The 21,178-nt window shown below is 35.0% G+C and overlaps 1 protein-coding gene across 3 annotated transcripts in view; it reads right to left on the minus strand.

Annotated features, from left to right (window-relative positions):
• GXYLT1 (glucoside xylosyltransferase 1) overlaps positions 1-21,178 on the minus strand; it is a 54,454-nt gene that overhangs the window by 24,486 nt on the left and 8,790 nt on the right. Inside the window, exons 2-8 of one of the 3 annotated variants that reach the window (XR_009957338.1) lie at positions 20,982-21,074; positions 14,893-15,067; positions 13,879-14,004; positions 12,723-12,974; positions 4,266-4,389; positions 3,772-3,944; positions 1,985-2,320 (exon numbers count right to left, since the gene is read on the minus strand). Coding sequence is in view for 2 of the 3 variants with exons in the window: in XM_062567429.1 (XP_062423413.1) it covers positions 2,159-2,320; positions 3,772-3,944; positions 4,266-4,389; positions 12,723-12,974; positions 13,879-14,004; positions 14,893-15,067; positions 20,982-21,074 (1,105 nt within the window). In the remaining variant the exon portion in view is untranslated. Of the gene's footprint in view, positions 1-441; positions 2,321-3,771; positions 3,945-4,265; positions 4,390-12,722; positions 12,975-13,878; positions 14,005-14,892; positions 15,068-20,981; positions 21,075-21,178 lie in introns of those variants that run through there. The other 2 variants (XM_062567429.1, XM_062567445.1) reach the window with 2 other exon arrangements.

A 21,178-nucleotide genomic window follows, 5' to 3' on the forward strand; every position in this document is an offset into this window, starting at 1 on the left:
TTTTCTAAAATGTACATTTATTACTTCAAAAGCAGAGAATTGAGGGCGAGAGGGTTAAGTTTATAATACCAATTCATAACAAAAACTATGGCATAAAGCAGTATATCCTGCAATTTATCATATGCTAAATGTATGTCTCTTGAATTAAGCATGATTCACTGAGAAGTTTCTATTTTATAATAAGTTTCAATATTAACTATTTTTGTTCTAGTTCAACACAAAAACTGAAATTTAAGTTAGAGCTTGCTGCTAATGTTCACATTCAATGTTTTTTTTCTAAAATGGCCCGTTAAGTTTTAAGCAAGATCTTCACATGCATACAACATACTGAAAATCAATTCAAAACTGAATGTTTCTACAAAAAATAATACAAAGAAAAGGCAAAAGGAATTTGTAAATAGAAACACACAGTGTAAGTATAAAAAAAAGCTGAAGACAAACTGATACAAAATCAGTATTTATGTAAAAAAATAATGCATTTTAACTTATAAATCAGTCAATAACAGTATTCACCTTCACATAGAGTTCTAGATTTTCACACTCAGAAAGATTACATAACAAGGAAAAGAAACCATAACTACATGCAAGATGGACTGTCTTCCATTTTCTATCCCAGACATTTATATCCTGAGCTAGCAGGGTCCGAAAACAGAATATAAGCTCCATTTACAATGTAGTGTGTTTCTGTACTGCTAAAGTGTTCACCTAGCTCACGTGCATCTAAGATTCATTGGAGACAGGCACCCTTGACAAAAAAGCGGCCACTAAAATTAATTTTCTAAATGGGGTTGGGATGAAGGTGCAAGTCAGTGAGAGCATCTTCAATGTTCAATACACAGGAATTTCTCTGAAATCCAAAAAAACACTTTTTGAAGACTTCATCTCAGTTAGGTTATCCAAGTTCAAAAACTTCAGTTCAAACTTGAACTGAACAAGTTCAAGTATACCATGCCATTTAAAATAATATTTTACTGTTACATTAAAACTTGGCCTTTTTCATTCTATGTTTTTGTGAAATTTATATTACACAACAGAAAATGTTTTTTCATTAATAAAACTACAAAAGAGCCTAATCCTTATCTGTTGTAAATCACTATCACTCTATTAACCCTAATGAAATCATGCAGTTGAGGATCTGGTCCATGACAAATTTAAAGCCATGTTATTAAATATACATAGTAACAGGATATACCCTCTAAGAAACTCATCTATTATATAGCCTGATGAAGTATCAGCACTCTGATTACAGTTCTTCACTTTCAGGTACTAAATACTCCATTAATAATCATCACATAATAATTCTTAGCAATTGAAATAAAACAGAGATAGCTTTCCACCATGTTTTTCTACTTCCAAAAACGCCCTGTAAAGCTATAAAACCATTTTTTTGAAGTTTATAAGAAAAACTACTTCATCTCACATTTTTGTTAAAAACCCAAAACCCTCATCTGAGCTATATCATTTGGGCAGATGGCTCGATGACCCTGAAACAAATGCTGTATATTAAAACAAAGTCTGAGTATCTACAGACAGGAAAAACTAGCATCACATACTAGTTATTCATTTCTCTGAAAAATCTTATTTATACTGTACAGTTTACACCTAAAGATAATTGAAATAAGATTGTCAAAATAGTATTTCAACATGTAAGAGATGAACATATAAAGGCACATATAGATTGTCAATGGGTATATCACATTTCTTTGAAAATGGTTGTAAACAAATTCGTGCTCACACTTTTAAAGTGAGGTTAGTGCTGCTGACTCAATTATTGCTACATTCACAGCTTAGCAGAATTTTAGACAATATGAGGTACACTCCCCAAATACAGCCATCTTCATTTCTCCCTCATTCATTTGATCATTAAAGATAACTGAATTACGCAGACTAAAACTACTGACCACATAAGCCAGTAATATCTAAACTCATCAGATCCAAGATAAACATTAGCGGCGATTAAACTTCAAAAGAACAAAAAAGTCACCTTTGCAGAAAAAAGTTCCTGTTCTTCATAACAGAAATATTCTCTTCATTTTTATGTACACTAGTAAACTTTTATCTAGGCACATTAAGAGCCAATTCAAGCCATATTAGATCTTCTGCACCTTTCAAATAGCATGTAAATTCAATCTCTTCTTTTAACAGCTTGGAGTAAGAATCACCTTCCCTTTGATCTTCTATCATACAAATCTCTTATGCTTTTTGTTAGCTGCTTTATGAATACTTTGTATACTCTTCCACAGTATGTATGCATTGTTTTCTCTAATTCCAGTTCTAAGGGTTGTAAAAGGGAATGAACCAGGTCATCTCCAAATGAATACTGTAAAGAGGATAAGATTAAAAAAAATAAAGATTAGATGTTTTCAAGAACTCACAGAGAACATTTGAATACAATATTTAAAAGTCATCTCTACACTATAGAAATATTCTCAAATGCTTCCAGTAAGTGTAACAGAATAACTTTTTTTCCTTTGGATAAGCAAATGAACACATCTAGACAGGCAAGGAGGAATTTAAAAATTAAGCTATTAAATTAAAATTTTACAGATCAAAATGATTTCTAGTTTCGTTTGGTGACCAGTTACTTTTCTGAATGAAACATAACTTTTAAAGAGTACAATTCTTACCAAATTATAACAAAACAACAGTATGAACAGTAAGTAGTACTACTGAAAGCAGGAAGTTTCATTAAACTGAATGATAGTCAAACACATACTATGTTTAACATGGACATGAAATAAAGAAGTTATTAAATTCGCACTGCAATATTTTTTATAAACAAATTATAGTCTAAAATAGCATTTCAAAGTAACGTAATTTTGTTCATCTTATTACCACTGGATCAGCAATGTTTTATACACTCTCCCTGGCATATTCACAAACGAAATGGGATCATAAATAAAAGAAAATAATTTTTTCTTCTGTTTTTGACAATACTCAAAGGAAACAAAAAACTGCATTTTTATGGAACACATTCACTTTCTGTGCAATGTATTCTCAGATCCCCCAAAGTACATTTCTTCATTTTTATATCTATATGACAACATGTAATAAAGCACCATTAAAATATACTATTGATTTTTGAAGGTTATACACACACAATAGCCTGCTACATTAAAATGCGCATCAGTGCTAAATTTTACAGCTCTTTCATGAGAACACTGATATAGTGATAAATAGTTTATTAGAAGACTTATTTGTAGAATGAAAAAAAGTCCTATTACTTAGTATTTAAAGGAACAGTCACATATTAATGCACTGAATCTCCAGAGATCAAAAAATACAGTATCAAAAATTGTTTTCTAGCATCCAAATCTAGCTACAATAAAATGTTGAAAAGTTGCAGGGAGTATATACAGTCTTGGAGATGAAGAAAGTTTCTTTCTACATTTTAAAATCTCCAGCAAAATAAGTTTCAGGTAATGATCTCCACATGCTAATACAAGTATAGTTCATTAGATACATTTATTAAAAGAATGGGGATATAGATTTTTAAATAGATATGACAGTTACAGGCAACATTTTAGAATCCAAATCTAGATATGGTCTATATAATGATTCAAAAGATTTTAATCACAAAAGGAATAAACTGGAATTTTATCCAAACAGCAAATGAACTAATCAGTGAATTACTTAGGATTAGTTAGACGAAAAAACATTACTTCTATTGTAATCAAAGGGAGTATGAACAAAATCTACAAAATACATGCAGCAGTAGATAAAAACATATCTCAGATAACTTTGTAGGTGAAAAATGCTGAACACACTTACATTTTTTATTGCTTCATACACAGCCCTAAAAGTCGGTTGTTTATCATCATGGTAAACACCTCTGTTTCCATGAAGAATAAATATACCTTCTTCTTCAGCTTCTTTACAATTGCTCCCATAAATGCAGTGGTCAGGTCGATAATTCCATTGGCAAGGAAATACATAAAGACTTTCTGTTCAGAAAATCATAAGAACTCTGGATTAAATATCAAAATTGTTTCAGGAAATACATCATTTTTTCTCTTTCTTCTTTTTTAAGACTACTTCATATACTTACGTAGTTTTGAAATCTAATAACTAATTACACTCAGCAAGCTTTAATGGTGTCTCTTGAAAATCAAAGTAAATCATTCTTTTTTAAAAAAAGGAAAAAAATGAAAAGTCTTGAACACTTTCATCAAAAAGTCTGTTGAAAAGAATATTTTTCTGGATTTTAGAGCATCATACAAAAGATATATTTAACATGACAAAATCTAGAATCAATGTGAATTTACCTGGATTGTGAAAAAACATAATGTTCAATAGATCTTGATCACCCCATGTTATGTTTAACTTGTACTTCTTCAGCAGTGGCATAAGAATTTCTCCCCACTGTAACCGGACTGTTGTCATATCATTCTATTAAAACACAATGAAGCAAAACATATACACATTCATGATAATTATACCTATAAAGGAGAAGCCCTACAAAATCACAGTAATTTGCTTTTCAAAGCTACGTATCTCCAATTTTCCTAAGAATTTCTTTGTTTTAAGGAGATGATCACATCTAACAGAAATAGTTACAGACATCTCCAATATGATTTACTTCTCATTTAAATATTGTCTTTGGGTAAGCAAAATCATAAACATCTCCTTCTTAAGTGCCAAATACTTTTGTCTTCAAGATTTCTCTGAAAAACATCTTAAATCAAAAGAGTTCTAAGAAACAGCAATTTTGTTTTTTAAATACAGCAGCAGAGTCTAACACAAAAACTACGTTTAATAGGTATGTGCAATTAGCTGAGCACCATTTAAATCACCACTCTTCAGATGTCACACTTCATGCAATTTCTCTCTATTTTTCAGAGGCTGAAAGCGCACACAGTTTTGAACTACTAGTTTGAAAGCTAACTTTAAACATTCAAAACGGATTAATATAAAATTAAATGTCGACTAATTCCCAACACATTTGGCCACAAAGCAATATATAAAAATACAGAAATTTAGAAAGGTTTTCAAAAGATTTTCATCAACTCAAAATAATTTGTAAGTCACTCAACCTTAGGTTCATGTAACAAAGGCATGATTTTTCATTGCTAAAGAGTAGTAAGACAATAACGCAATAATTGTTTCTTATTTCCCAAATTCCTATTTTAGCTCAAGTCACAGCCTCGTGCTTCAAACTTCATGGGAAAGGGATGTTCTTCTAAGGGTTGTGCTGAGGAGGTGCTTCTCAGAATAAATGGGCCTGCATCGAACTTGACATTACCACAAATGTTATCATCTGCAGTATAACAGATTGCATATTCTAATGCTAATTTCCTATCTTTTACCACACTTATGCTCAGCCAAAACAGAAAAGGAATGAGGCTGCTCACTCAGTACCTTCTATTTCAGTTGGGAGAATGAGGATGGAATAACAATGGGTCCAGATAAAGAAAATTCCTGAAAGAGTGAAGACAACTCTTGATTCTTTTTAACCAAGTTGGTGGGGGAAAAAAAAATAGAACTCCAGTACAATTTGGGATTTGTCTACAGAAACACTACATTTATTCAGTGTTAGAATCTTAGCATCAAACACTTTCCAAGCTTTTCACTAGCAATTTAGAAAGTACAAAAATTAGTTATTAAGATTTTCCTCAAATCATTTCAGCCACCAAATATGAAGAGCTTTCAGAAACAAAGACTGAAAAAGAAATACTATCACACTTCAGGCAGGAACTAATACAAAAAAGATCTATAGCTTATATTATGTAAGAAGTCAAACTGAATGATATTACAGTCCCTTCTGCCCTTAAAAATTTATGACTGTGATTGTTTGCAAGTATTTGACAAGAGCAGGCATGAGAAACGCACAAGAGAATTCCTCTCTAGCAAGAATCATCATTAGGCTCAGTGCAATGTGATTAAGCAAAAGAAAACACAAGCTTAACACCAAGCTAAAACCTTCTAATCAGCAAATCAGACTGCAGTACATGTATAAAGATTACACCCTCACCTGAATTTGGCCCTCCTGTAATACTGACCTTAGGTTTAAATTTAGACTTAATGCTTCAAATTTAAAAACAAATTAAATTAGTTCACTGTTATCAGGATAATCATAAGAGATACTATTTTAAATTGCTGGAGTCATCAATTCATACAATTTTCATTTAACCCACACAGTTTTAATAGCAGTGAAATGCAGAGTATATTCCAGAGAGATATAAAGTGAGTAACAGCATATACTCACATTGCAAGATGTCTAGAAGCAATACTATTCGACAAACAGTGCTATTAGATTTAAGAATTAGAAATTCTAATATTTCAATAACCTTTGCATAAATAGATAAAGAGTAATATGTTAATTTATTAACACTGATGTATACATAAAACCAGTGTAGAAATCACACCAAGCAAGGGAAATTATTCAAATAATTATATAACCTTCTTATGCAAGATTCTAATCTAACTTGTAGTAAGATTAAACCAAACGTGTACAACGCTTGAATTCAATCAGAGCTGATGACACAAAAGCTCTTTAAAAGTTATTCAAGTAAACATCAAAAATGCTATGACAACTTCATAACAACTTTGATGTTTCCAGAAGATAAAACTGATCTCCAATATCCAATAAATTACAATGAAGGTTAAAGAGTTTTAAGGAAGAAAAAAAAACAGTGGTGGGCATTTATGTGGTATTCTGAGATGCTATGAAGCTGGCACAGGCTGTATGAACCCTCAAAGTCCCACCTTTTTCAAAGGGACAGGAATAAACCTTAAGAAAGAACAAAATATGCATAAAGAAATTAAGATATTTGCTAAAATGCTTTTATTTTACTACAATTTTTTGCTTTTATTTGTTTGCTCTGCAGTGATTTCTGTCCCAGGGGATTTCGGCTTTGCCAAGCCTGAGGTCAGACCTATTGCAGGTGTCATGTTTAAACTGCAGCACCTTAAACCGTAGTCTCCCTCTTAATTCTTGTAAGAAAATACAATATTTAGGGAAAACATTCAACAATATCCAAAGAAACTGCAGCTGCAGTTCTGCAAACAACTGAGTCACTTTTAAACTTTCTTAATACCAAGTGGAAGTTCTCTTCCTTGCCTTCTGCAATTTCGTTCTTGTGCTAACACTTGCTAACAGTGCTAAGACTTTTTTTGTGATTTATTTCTAAACCATCAGAAAGCTTTCTCTTCTCTTCTGTTAGCAAATTTAATTGGATCACAGAAGGATCCAACAAACACCAGAGGTGAATACAAATAGCAAAAGCAGGGGAAAGCAGCAGGAAAGTGACAGGGGTCTCCCTTTTAGAAGAACACAGTTTTCAAGGCTCATCATATTTCTCGGAAGTACAGCCTTAAGCAATCCTGAATGGTCATAAAAATCATGTATTATGGCTTAGGTCTTTCAACCTCCCTGAATTTTGGTCTCTTCTGTCTTAAGCATACCAACGAACCTCTCCTTTGCCCACATCATCTGGAGTTTTGTTAATGTTTGTGGATTTTCTTCTTTTTTTGAGCTCATTCCTTTCCACTTAAGTCTCAAGCTTTGTAACACTAAGAATAGCAACATTTCACAGAATCACAGAACGGCTGAGGTTGGAAGGGACCTCTGGAGACTATCTAGTCCAACCTCCCTGCTCAGACAGGATCACCTAGAGCATGTTAGACAGGGTTGCATCCAGGCAGGCCTTGAGGATCTCCAGAGAAGAAGACTTCACAACCTCTCTGGGCAACCTGTGCCAGTGCTCCGTCACTCTCACAGGGAAGAAGTTTTTCCTCATATTCAAGTGGAACTTCCTGCGTTTCAGTTTGCGCCCACTGCCTCAGGTACTGTTGCTGGGCACAACTGAAAAGAATCCAGCCCCATCCTGTTGACACCCTGCCTTTAAGATATTTGTAGACATTGATAAGATCCCTTCTCAGCCCTCTCTTCTCCAGTCTAAATAGGCCCAGCTCTCGCAGCCGTTCCTTGTAAGAGAGATGGTCCAGTCCTCTAATCATCTTCATAGCCCTACGCTGGATTCTCTCCAGTAGCTCCATGTCTCTCTCGTACTGGGGAGCCCAGAACTGGACACAGCACTCGAGATGAGGCCTCCCCAGGGCTGAGTAGAGGGGCAGGATCACCTCCCTTCACCTGCTGGCAACACTCTTCCCAGTGCACCCCAGGATACCATTGGCCTTCTTGGCCACCAGGGCACATTGCTGGCTCATGGTCAACTTGTTGCCCACCAGAACTCCCAGGTCCTTCTCTGTAGAGCTGCTTTCCAGCAGGTCAGCCCTTAGCCTGTACTGGTGCATGGTGTTATTTCTCCCCAGGTGCAGGACCCTGCACTTGCCCTTGTTGAACTTCACGATATTTTTCTCCACCCAATTCTCCAGCCTGTCCAGGTCTCTGAATGCCAGCACAGCCCTCTGGTGTATCAGCCACTCCTCAGTAAGTTTGCTGATGATACCAAACTGGGAGGAGACTTTGTCCTCCAATGACCATCCAGGTCATTGATGAATCAGCTGAACACGACTGGATCCAGTACTGACCTCTGAGGGACATCGCTAACAACAGGCCTCCAACTTGTCTGCACAACTGATGACAACCCTCTGAGCTCTGCCTTTCAGCCACTTCTCAAGCTACCTCACTGTCTACTCATCTAGCCTGCACTTCCTGAGCTTACCTATGAGGATATTATGGGAAACAGTGTTGAAAGTCTTGCTGAAGTCAAGGTAGACAACATTCATTGCTCTCCCCTCATCTACCCAGCCAGTCATGCCATCATAGAAGGCTAGAAGCTACAACAGAAAAAGCAGCTATATCTATAGCTTCTATATCAAGTCCATCAGACTGGAGAAAAGCCCTGATTCAGAATTTTCACTTTTTAGGTAAGTGCTCTAGCCACTAGCAAAAATGCATAACTCTATCATCTTATAATAAGGTGTTTAGGACTGCCAAAACCTAATACTGGCAGTCTGATGGATACCTTCAAAGTCTAGAAGCACAGCTATTTCTAAATTCTAGATTACCACAAAGGTTAAGCAGAATTCCTCCCCCTAGCAGCTAATATCTAGTTCTGGAGCTACCTATGCTTACAAGGTATTTGAGATTTAATTTTCATAGGTAAATAGAAGTTGTGTCTAGATCAGCTCCAGCCTGAGCGTTTAGCGCTCACCTAGTGTCAAAACTTCAGCATGTGGTTGGGCCTTAAATATTTCCAAGATGTGTTGTAAAGAATCTCTCCCATAGGCTGAAGAATTGAAGACAGTACTATAATAATGCAGCTACATCATTACCTTCCACTATCTTTCAATCAAAATCCTTGATTTGATTCTTGCCTACCTTTAAAATTAATTATTGTTAACTAGAACACTTTGTGTGTCTTTACGTGATTTTAGAGAGCAAGAACACTTGTTCTAGTAGAAATCTACTACAGATGTCAAACAGTGCAAGGGCTCGATACCAGACTCCTTCAGGCTAGCAGTATTGTAGACCACCCAGTCTCTGTCTCATCTCTTACCTTATTTATCTCTGTTTCAGGCATTAAGCAAGGCATACAGCCTCTGATTTTCTCACTTACTGAATCCTAAAATACTCCCTTCTTCTCCTTGAAGGCTCATACGTCAGGACACACGTCAAATTTAGTTACTGATACAAGAAAATTTTCATCTCCAGAAATCCAACTAATATCCACACTTAGTGAAAACTGAAGAACAGGCTAAGTAACAATGAGAGCCATCCATCTTCCAGACTGTCAAGTTCAGCACTTAAGAGCAACATAGCAAACATTTCCAGAATTCCAATCAAGTTCTGAAACTCAAATGTGCCTTTAGATAGGGGGAAAAAGGCAAATTCTTTCATACAGAGTGAAGAACAAGGAAATATACCCTAAAGAGCAAATAAATCCTTTTTGGAATAATTTCTCAGTCTAGGAAGCGCAAGACTTTATCAGTCTTATTTCAAGCAAGCTAGGTTTTCTGAGAAAAAGCTGTAGCCCTGAAGACAGAAATTAATAAATTCACTAGGATTCAACCAGGTGAGTGGGTTTTTTTTTTTTTTTTTTTTTTTTTTTGGTACCCAAAAAGTAAATGTCTGAGCTAACTAAAGGAAACTGAAGTCTCACATGTAGTCTGTAAGTGTGACATTCCTAAACTGCCAAAACTTAGCCAAGGTCTAAAGAGGAGTTAGTAAGCCAGTCATAGGAGAAAGTGTGCATCCCTGCAAATTCAAAACTTGAAGAAACAGCAAGCATCACATTTGCTAGGAGTATAGAAAGACCTGGAAATGAATGCCCATAGCTATATGCTTATCATTTGCTTCACAAGGGCCTGAAAGAATCCAGGATGAGGTTTTAAATTAAGAAATATATCCAAAAAAGGACATTTTATAATGCTTCACTTGAACCAGAAGATCAATATATGTCAAAGCACCACGCACCCAAACAATCGACATGTGTTTCTTGCTTGAGATAATTAGCATAAGAGTCCAAGTAAGATGTACATGATGATGAAATCAGAAAAAAAAAAAAGGTACAAGAAGGGAAGGAAAATGATGAAGTTAATGCAAAAAAAACAATTTCTCAGGAACCAAGATAAAACTGCACACTAAAAAGAACTGGTATACAGAACATTCTGTCTTGTCTTTCTTACTTATGCATCAAGCAAGGAGGGAAATATTTCTTTATGTGCATCACTAGTCTGAAATGTTTTAGGAATAACCAGTCCATATAGAAGCATTTCCACCACAGCACTGGGTAGTCACCTCCAATCTCAGTTCCTGTCTGTTAATGGTATGAATGGTCAGCCCGCAATTATTCAAGTACACTTGTCCAGTATAGTCTATACAGGACAATTTGAGAAAATGCTCATTCTTCCAAGACAATTCAGGATGTTTTTGGTTTCAATTCTCTGTGCCAGTTATGGCACACAATCTTCCTCAACAGAGAAGGAAGTTCAGTGGCTCACATGTCCAATTTCTTTGGCTATCATAGACATACTGAAATTTGCCAACAGGACCCCAAGAAAGGTATATAAATCTGTGCCTTGTTTTAATTGTAAGCCAGCCTGGTTAAACAACTGAGGTATTATAAATCATAGATATTCATCTCCATAATAAAGAGCAATTATAAAAAAGTTCTTCTGCCATAAGGCTGGTTTTGGTTCATCAACCTCACAGATTTCACTGCATAATAAATATAAAGCCTGGAAACAACAGGAACATGCAGCTGATATCCTCAGGACCTGGAAAACATTCCAGCCCTCTGTTAGCTGGGGAAGAGTTGCAATATTCCATTTTGAACTTCTAAATATTCATGAATAGTTTCATCTACCTAAATTTGTGTATAGAGAATTAAATTTTAGGAAACCACCACAGTCTTAGGAGTTAAAGAGAAAGGCATTTTTGTTATCCTCCAGAGAACTTGAGTTACTTTTAAAGATATTTTTAGTATATTACATAATTTGTGTACTCCTGAAAATTTTAACTACAGCTTTAAGACAAATGCATAAAGTTTCCATTAAATTGATTAACTTAAGTAGTACTGAGAGGCCCAGTCAGAACTCAGAGCATGAATAAAAGACCATCCTTATCTCAGACATTACCATACTGAAAATATTTCAATATACAGAAGCGCACTGTCAGAAGTGTAAGATGCATTCAGTTTTCAATCCTGTATTTTTTCACTTGTAAGCATAGTGCTTTTCAATCTTTTCATTTCTCTAGATACTACAATGTGGGAAACAAGCAACTAATAAGTGGACAATACAAGGTTCTACTGATGATATATACACAAAAATTTTCTTCTTAGAGAAATTAAATTTTGTAACTATTATAGCTTTACAATTCAACTACACAGTTGTCAATGTCAGTTCTCCATTTTCTTTGAATGTTTTGTTCTTCCATAACAAAAATATATTGGAAAAATATTAAAATGAGTGCCAAATATTTTCTAAACTTGAAGAAAGGTAACATTTACTGAAAGCTTATGTTGTCCTTCTTATGGGTGCCCCTGCCAATAGTTTTTGGCTACATAATAACTCTTCCGTGATGAAATCTCTTTCAGTGCTTATTTTTTAATGTGTAAAATACAGAGAAGTAATTTTTCTCTATCATAATGATGTAATATTGCTTTTGTACTTATCTTTCAAGTATATAGGAAAAACTTCACACCAGTGAAGCAATGGCTATTTCTGTTGCTGCACACCTTGCTTAAGAAGTAATTTCATAACAAAGTTATTTCTCTCCATAGAAACTATGATGATGAAATAAATCAAAAGATAAATAAGTTGATAAGCACCTGGTTACATTTTAAAAGATGAAAAATTAGAAATAGTATCGTTACAATAACTTACTAAATGTTTTAGCACCACCTTCTGGTCATGTAACTATATACACAGATTTTTAGAGCCTAGTTTACAGTATTTATAAATTATTTTCTGAGATCTCTAATGTGAAGTGAGAACAGTAAAATATCTGCTGATAAATGTAATTTACAGCAATAAATTCTATCAAATCACATGATTTTCCAGAATTCAGAAAAGCAACAATCAAATAGACTTAAGAGGCAGGTATTTCATGTTTATAGTGAATATTAAAAAAAAAAAAAAAAAAAAAAAAAAAAAAAAAAGCTACCAGTCTAAATAGAGTTTAACTTTAGAACTTTATTCCAATTACATAAGAAAGAGATATTTTGAAAATTATTGTTCTACATAAATTTGAAACATGTCTAGAATTAAAAGAGATAAAAACATTCAAAATTCAATGAAAGTAACACACATACCTTAAAATATTTTCTTCTGATACGTGTCATATTCATTAACATGACTCCAGAATTTATTCCAGTGACTCCATAAAATGGATGTCTAGCAAAGCGATTATACCATCCAATACGAGGTTCTTCATGTTCTGGCGCCATGGCAGCAATTTGACTGGAGTTGAACTTTCTCAGAAAAGACCAAATGTCATCAACAGGTCTCAAAAATAAGATGTCAGTATCAACATACAATAGTGAATCCACATTTTTGAGGATTAACTGTGAGAGAAAGAAGTTTAAAACCAAACTTTTAAACAAATTTATTGAGCTGCTTTTTATAATACAGGAGTTATTTGTGGGGAAAATTAACTGCAATTCAACTCCATTCCATAATAAATTTTGATATATTTTTGTCGCGTGCAAGTAAATTTACTTTAGACTGACACCTCGCAATGAAAAATTTGTTATCATTCCCTCTTCTCTCATTTTGGACAATTTTTGTAGAGTTAAATAGTTTTTATGTAGGACAGTAACACAAAGGCACTCAGTCCATATTTTATATCCTGGTGCTGCTTGGGAGCAGGTTGTGGGCCAGGTGAAACACTACATTTAAAGGAGCTACTACCTCACTGGTTCCTGCTGTTCCCTCACTCCTCCATGCCTCCAGTCAAACGACGGGAGAAGTGTAAGGGAGGCACAAAAGACAGAGTATTTGGGAGATGGCTGCCACTGCTACAATTCACCCAGCCTGAAATACAATTTCTGAGGAGTCTTACATCAGCAAAGAAAAGGCTTCATGTAGTCATTCTGGCTACAACAGCTTTCTATTTTTTTCCTTTTCTATAATATTTCCTAGACCTATGCAAGCAGCAAGCTTTCGAAATAAATGCAGAGATGGGGTCTGATAAACTTTGTTACATCTGAGAAGATGACATGAACCTGTGGGTCAGATACCACCCACTGAGGATATTGTGCAATGGATAAGTGTGAAAAGGAGTTTTATTACACAGTGTATTACTGTCACAGAAGAATAATGTTAAATTCAGGGTGTTTTTGGAGATGTCACAGAAGTGGCTTTTAGGAGTAACAGGTTTTCATTAAAAACAAAGAAGTTAGAATAACAAAGAGAGCTTGATAACTCCTAAATGGATTTATGTATTGTCCTATTAGAGATTAAACTTACTGGCAAGAATAGTCTTTGTGAAGCACATGGCTTAAACAGTTTCTTCCATTCTGCTGCAGTCTCAGTTGGAAATGTTATTGGATATAAAGTGTAATTAACTTTTCCTTCATAGGGGAAGTCATCAAGCTAAGTGAAAAGAGATCATAAAAAATTATTTGAGTTCAATTCTACAATAAAAAAATAAACCATTTCCCACTTACATTGATAACTGAACATAACTGACACTCTTCTCTCCCAAAATAAAAATGCTTCTCAAACTACGAAAAACTGTCAAATATTCAAAATACTTAAACAGAAAGAGGCATCTGCAGGCCACTACAATGAAAACAAATCAAAGATATAAAAAAGTAAGAACAAATTCAAAATAAAATACATTAATATTTGCATAAGTAAATGCATCAGATAAAACATTTACCTTTTCCTCTTAACCAGTTTCCATCAATTAAATCTTTCTCAAACTAAAATAACCTTACCCAACTTTGCCATAATTACTCAAAGTATGCCATTTCAAGCACATTAATAGCAAAACACTTCATAGATATGTATCAGTATATTTCTAATAATGCCATTGGTCACTCTGGTCATAATGTTACATTCATTAACTGAAAGTTGCTAAAATAAGACATAACCACATCTACGTCTTCAGAGATTGATGTTTCATTTTGTTTAGACAATATAAGGCTGACTCATACTGTAAGGACATGGATATAAAAGGATGGATTTTTATTTTCTCTCAAAAAATAGTTTTAAATAAGCTCTCAAGACGATTATTGTTTTCTGCTCTGAACATCAGGTTTGTGTTTAACAGATTCAAGGTGACAAATCAGGAAGTTCAGGGAAATAATGGTTAAAAGCCCGTTCCAGTGTTACAAAAGACCTTCATATTAACTTATTTTTAGACCTCTGCATTTTTGCCACTATATCCAACAATTCTCACCCATGTTAGCAAAAACATTGTTATATATTACTCCAAATGTACTACAAATCAATTAACTACATGATTTGGGTACTTACTATGTCTTTGAAACTCTTATGCAACTGGTCCTCAGCAAAAATATGAAACTGTAGCGGTTTGATGCTGAAAATAATGGCTGATCTCAACATAGTAACAGTCTCTTCCAGTCTTTCACCACAGGCAACCACTGCTAGATGCATTTTCTCAGAGGAATGTGTTTTCACATAATCATATCTAATACAAAAATATTTTTTCAATTGGCATTTTTCCTAGCACAGGTTTAAACAAAAGCTCTATTTACTGAAGCACACAATCTAACAAAATATCCTTTATCTTAATTAAATCAGCAAAAGAAAACTCAAACAGAACATATAAAACTGCAGTGTTACACCTCATTTGTAGGTTTAAGCTTAAACTGAACTACACTTATTTCCACTCCACACACCACCCCAGTCCATGAGGCAGACAAAAGGGACGGAAGATCTGTACAGAAACTAGATACAACAAATACAAATGTTTATTTCATTAGAAAACTTATTCTTCATTAATAGCAAGGAATTCCATCAAAATAGTACATTAAAAGAAAGATCATGGAAAATTTCATCATCAAAATGTGAAAGGGGGATAGTACATTAAATCTGTGCATGAAATACTTAAGTCCATTTTCTCCCCTTTTTTCTGGACTATTCCCCTTACTCGATTCAGAGATGGGAAAACTTATGATAAATATAGCAGTAGTAGTATACTAGATAAGTAAGATTTCATGTCCAACAAGCAAGAAAAGCTTTCAAAGGTATTAAATAGACATCAAAGTCCACAAAGTCAACTTTTAAAACTGTTGAATATTCTCAACTTGAGCTATTTGCACATGTCTAACAGGTAGGGGTCTATTAGCATCTGAAAGCTTGAAACTACAGCCTTACAAGTTACACAGATATAAAATTCTCTGAAGTCAGAAAAGACTTTCCCTAAACTAGTAACAGTAGAGAAAAACTGGGCAACATATTACCCATTCTTAGAAACTTGCCAAAAAGAGATGCACTTCGAAACAAAAACTAACAGATGTGATTCCTAGTACATCATCTCTACTCAATTTATTATTATTATTAAAATATGCTTAAAGATGAAGTTGGGCACATATTTTCTTTTAAATTGACAAAAGATACTATGCGAATATACATTTTTTGTTAAAGGCAGAAAAAAATCAGCATATAATTTTGAACTCCACATAGTTAAATATAAGCAAAGATATCTCAGTGAAACTGCTGAAGTTCGAAGCCATAGCTTCGAAGCCATAGCTTCGTAGCTGCATTTAAAAAGCATTCTGAGTTTTGAAATAGATCAACTGCCCTGGAATTAATAAAACCCACAGATTTAAGATTGACCTAAGACTGACTGTATGCTTTAGTTAAAGGTTTGAGGCATTAACAACAGCTACATGGAAGAATGACTTCTCAGGTAGGATTCAGATTAAGCCATCTAAATGAAGGTGCTGACATGAGAGATTTTGTCCAAGCTCTCATTATAGCCTATGGAGATCCAGTAAATAGGCAATGGAGCCTAAACAGCAATTCATCTTACTTTAAAGTAAACACCTAGGGATCAATTCAAATGATTTACGTGGACATAGTGCTTTTTAATATGCCCTAGAATATTCCACCTGACCTCCAGATGCCAGTCCCAAAGGATGAGGGTGTCTCCAATATCATGTTATAGCTAATAGTCCTCTGCACAAGTTTAGGATACCCTCCCTAATGCTTCTCAAATGCGCAATCCACTTACCTTTCAGAAACTTTATGGCTGGTCACCTGGACCATTCTCTATGCTTTCAATTATAATGACAATTTAAGATCTGCTTAGCACAGCCACCTATATGCACACATTTACATTCAGATGATTTAATCCACGGACTGAATGCGATTAGAAATGCTACAGCAAAATCTGAAAAATTAGTTCAAGTAAACAGAAAAAAATATAAAACAGAACTGTAACTGAGCCATGCCATTCAGACCTTTATACATAAATGAAGCTAATTTAAGCTACCATGAAGTAAGCAGCTGATATAAAGTAGTAAAGCAAGCTGAATGTGAACAGGGTAGCTGAGACCCACAAATGATCACACTGTTGCATCCTGAACAAGCTGCAAGCAGTAGATTAGCCTCATAACTAATCCACTGAGAAGGGAATTACAATAATTAAGTCCTGAGGTCATAAGAGCCTACAGTGATATTGCAAGTTCCTGTGAAAACCTACATAAAATGCATAGCTGAAAGCCAAATTCCTGAACCATATGTAACCCATGGCTTTCCATGAATAAGTTAGGATAAAAAAGTATGTCAAAACAGGTCTAAAACATATCATTAAAATTCAAAGACTGCATTTAATTATTTCTACATCCAGTGGTATCTGCAAATAAAAGATTTCTAGTCAAAGTACCAAAAACAATCTGATCATATTATAATATCTTTATGGTCACTTAGTCACTTTGTGCACCTGCAGTCTCTGTTCTTTGAGTCCATGGACTCTGAGAGTTCAAATCTTTTATTCTGTATTTAAATTAAAAAAAAAATTTTTTTTTTGAAAGATAAAAGAAACTTTATAAAAAACTAATAAGCCCATCTTGATTTCCATTTTGAGAACATCAGGAAGCATCTAGACACAGATCCTTAAGTCCACAATGCAAAGCTTTATCCTTGGAGCAGATGGAGCACGACTCCTTGGAAAGAAAAGGCAATAGTTCTCTATGGGAACCATCTACTAAGAAAGGGATACGACATTTGAGGTCTCAGAGACATATGGCAGTAGGGAGACTCTAGAATTGTGGGCTTCATTCCAGGCTGTGTGAAGAAACATGCTTTAGTGATTTTTAAGCTGCATCTGACTTCGCTGCACACAGACCATCAGCAATCACAACCTTTTTTATAATCAGGCCTCAGTACTGCTCCTCTTTCTTCACATACTCCCCTCCACTTCCACCTGTAAATCACTGCCCCACCTCTATCCAGGGCCACTACTTACAACTCTTGGGCTAATTTTCCACCACCTTACTTGTCATTTCATCACTTTTTCCTCCTCCTGCCACTAGCAGCAATGTGAAAAGACTGTTATCTTGACTGCTCTGTCTCACCTTTCAAATTAACACGATTTGCTGGTGTGGCATGTTATCTATGCTATGACTGTCTCATTCCCCTCTTCTAACTGTGCATGACTTTGGGCCCTCCCTGTTTTCCCTTCAAAATTATTTGCCCTCAGCTGCTTCCTTCTCCACTTCTCCCTCCTGACTTTAGTCTTCTGTAACCCTTTCTTCTCCCTTCTTCTCTCCATTGCTCTCCACTGCAGTTAGCCATGCAATTACCTCACTAGAAGACAATACAAGAAAAATCTTGCTCATTCAGACAGCCACTTCATAACACCTTAGGTTGGGTAACATCTAACAAAAAAAAGATTATTCAAGGTGATATAGATTTGTTAGTCATTCAGTAATCATAGAATCAGTAAGGTTGGAAGGGACCTCTGGAGATCATCTAGTCCAACCTCCCTGCTCAAACAGGGTCACCTAGAGCATGGTAGACAGGGTTGCATCCAGGCGGGCCTTGAACATCTCCAGAGAAGGAGACTCCACAACCTCCTTGGGCAACCTGTGCCAGTGCTCCGTCACTCTCACAGGGAAGAAATTCCCCCTCACGGTCAGGCAGAACTTCCTGTGGTTCAGTTTCTGCCCATTGCCTCTTGTCCTGTCACACGGGACAACTGAAAAGAGTTTGTCCCCGTCCCCTTGACACCCTCCCTTCAGGTACTTGTACACATTGATAAGATCCCCCCTCAGTCTTCTCTTCCCCAGGCTGAAGAGGCCCAGCTCTCACAGCCGTTCCTCATAGGGCAGATGCTCCAGCCCCCTGATCATCTTTGTAGCCCTAATGGAGCTGACTATGAGTAAAATAAAACTATTTTAGCAAAATTCTAACCTGTTGAATCTGATCAACTTTTCACAAGGATATAGGAAACATCACATTTCTGGAATCAGAGCAATTCCCTTGTGGAATTTCAAATCTAGGTTCTGACATGTGGTTTTTTTTTTGAAGTGACACTTCAAATCGTTTGTTTTTGTATTTTGGTAGATAATTTTAGAAAAAATTTCCAGAGGCAACATGAAAAAATTCAAAATACAGATTTTTATATGCACATTTCTAATTACTAGCAGCCTGATGTGTTGGTGTAGAAGAACTTAGTGGAGAAGCTGGAAAGAGCACCAACAGAATGAGATACAAACTATGCATTTTAGCAAGGCTTTCTGAAGAACTATTAAGAAAACCTTGAGATTCCTTACTTTAAAATCAAAAAAAAGTCTCTGATAATTAAAATGGAAGAGTAAAAGTAAAAAAAAAAATGTACCTCCAGCCCAATGCTGAGCAGGAAGTCATGACATGATTTGGAAAGTTCGGTGTTTAAAGACAAATAAGAAAACTTTATTTAAGGATTCCAATCTGAAATCAGAGGTATGAACAGTAAAAATAACAGGGAAAAAAAATCACTCAAGAGAGATGAAGATACTCCCACCAGTTTAGAAAATATATTAAAAAACATTCCACTTTGACACTATAAGAGCAAAAATACATATTTTAAAACATGGTGCAAGCCTGGCCCTGAAGTATTCATGTGTTGAAGTGTAGGTATATATTCTGTACTAATTGATTCTGTTGTGCAGTAACAACCCCTGACAGGGGAATATAGCTGGATTTGCTCAATGAAATCTGCTACAAGATTTTTCTCAGCCTGTCTGTCAAACCTTACTGTATGTTTAAAGAGGTATAGCATGATAAGACTTTATACTAAATGATCATTTTTAGGTTAATTAAAATTACGAAGTCATAATTTTCTAGTAAGCTACAGAGTTATGTTTTGACTGGCTGACCTTTCTGGAACCTTCACTGGATCTCATCCTAACTTCCTGGAAAAAAAAATATATATATATATGTCTTAAGTTAAAATACCCACCAGCTTCATCACAATCTTAGCTCTGTCCCCTGGACTCTCTGAAGAGCACTGCACTCAGGATCTATTGCATATGTTTCAGACAGAGCTCCTCTATTCTTTGTGTAAGTAATGCACAAAGAGCACAAATCAGCAACATCCAGACAGACATAACTAATCCTATACAGAACTCCATCTGATTTGTGATCCTTAACCCTGTCCCAGTCCCAGCCTGCTTTACTGAGGTCACAGTAGGATAATTTCTTCTGCTGTATGTATACACTGCCTTCTTCAGGGCTCCAAGACTTCCAGAACAGCAGACATCTTTCAGGATCTACTGTGACCTGGGTATTGTTCATTTGTTACTTTGCTTTCCATAGAAATAGTCAAGTTTCAGACAAAGAGGAAGAGATAACAATATCAAAGGCCAGCTTAATCAAATTTTAAATATAAGAAAAATTGAAAAATTAACTTGCAACATTTGTTATATACTGAAAAGAACTGTGCAGGTTATGGAACACATCTAGTTTAAAGCTTCTTGCTGTTCTGACCAGCTGCTTTCATAATCTGACAACCTAATGCATCTGAAAAATTGCATCAAAACATTTAAATTTTGCATGCAACTTTTAAATTTTGATGCAACTTTTAGGATGCTTTATGTATCTTACTTAACATACTGTAGCTCAAAGTACTTTCAAAAATAATTGTTTCAGCACTTTTGGATGGAATATTCTCCTGAATTCCTTTAAAATAAAGGAACTTCAGTTAAAAAAAAAAAAAAGCTACTAGGCATACCTTCCATTTTTTATCATAAGCTACATCACAGGTGTTACCATGCAACAAGTTTTATTTATCAAAAATGGTAATTCATCAACAACTTTTCAATATATTAAGGTGACTTTTTACCAAGATTAGGAAATCTCCATTTAAGGAAATAATATAATAGAGAAAATGTACTCTTTGTAACAGCACTTTGAGACTAGCATGTTCAAAAACATAGTTAATAGGATAGAAGGAGAAAGCCCAGATGAGGATAAATGTATTATAAGCACAAAATAATGCATGTGAAACAATCAAATTATTTTGCTTTGTCGGCTTGCTAAAATAGCCAAAAATATTTACTAGCTGCACCTGTCTGCAATTGAATAATGAAGTGCTATTTAATGTCAGAGCCTACCTAAAAGCAGCTTCCCAAAAGCAGTTCATTCCACAAACATCAGAGGGCAGCATCCAATAGGAATTCCAGAAAGATACAGACAAATTCTTACACCTAACAGGATAAGACAGAAATAACCTATGTAAATGTTACTGATTTTATGGCAAAGTTAAATGGATTATTTTCTAGCTCAAATGTAACTAGAATGGTTAATTACC

This window comes from Rhea pennata, chromosome 1 (genome assembly GCF_028389875.1).
Source record: "Rhea pennata isolate bPtePen1 chromosome 1, bPtePen1.pri, whole genome shotgun sequence".
Taxonomy (NCBI): Eukaryota; Metazoa; Chordata; class Aves; order Rheiformes; family Rheidae; genus Rhea; species Rhea pennata.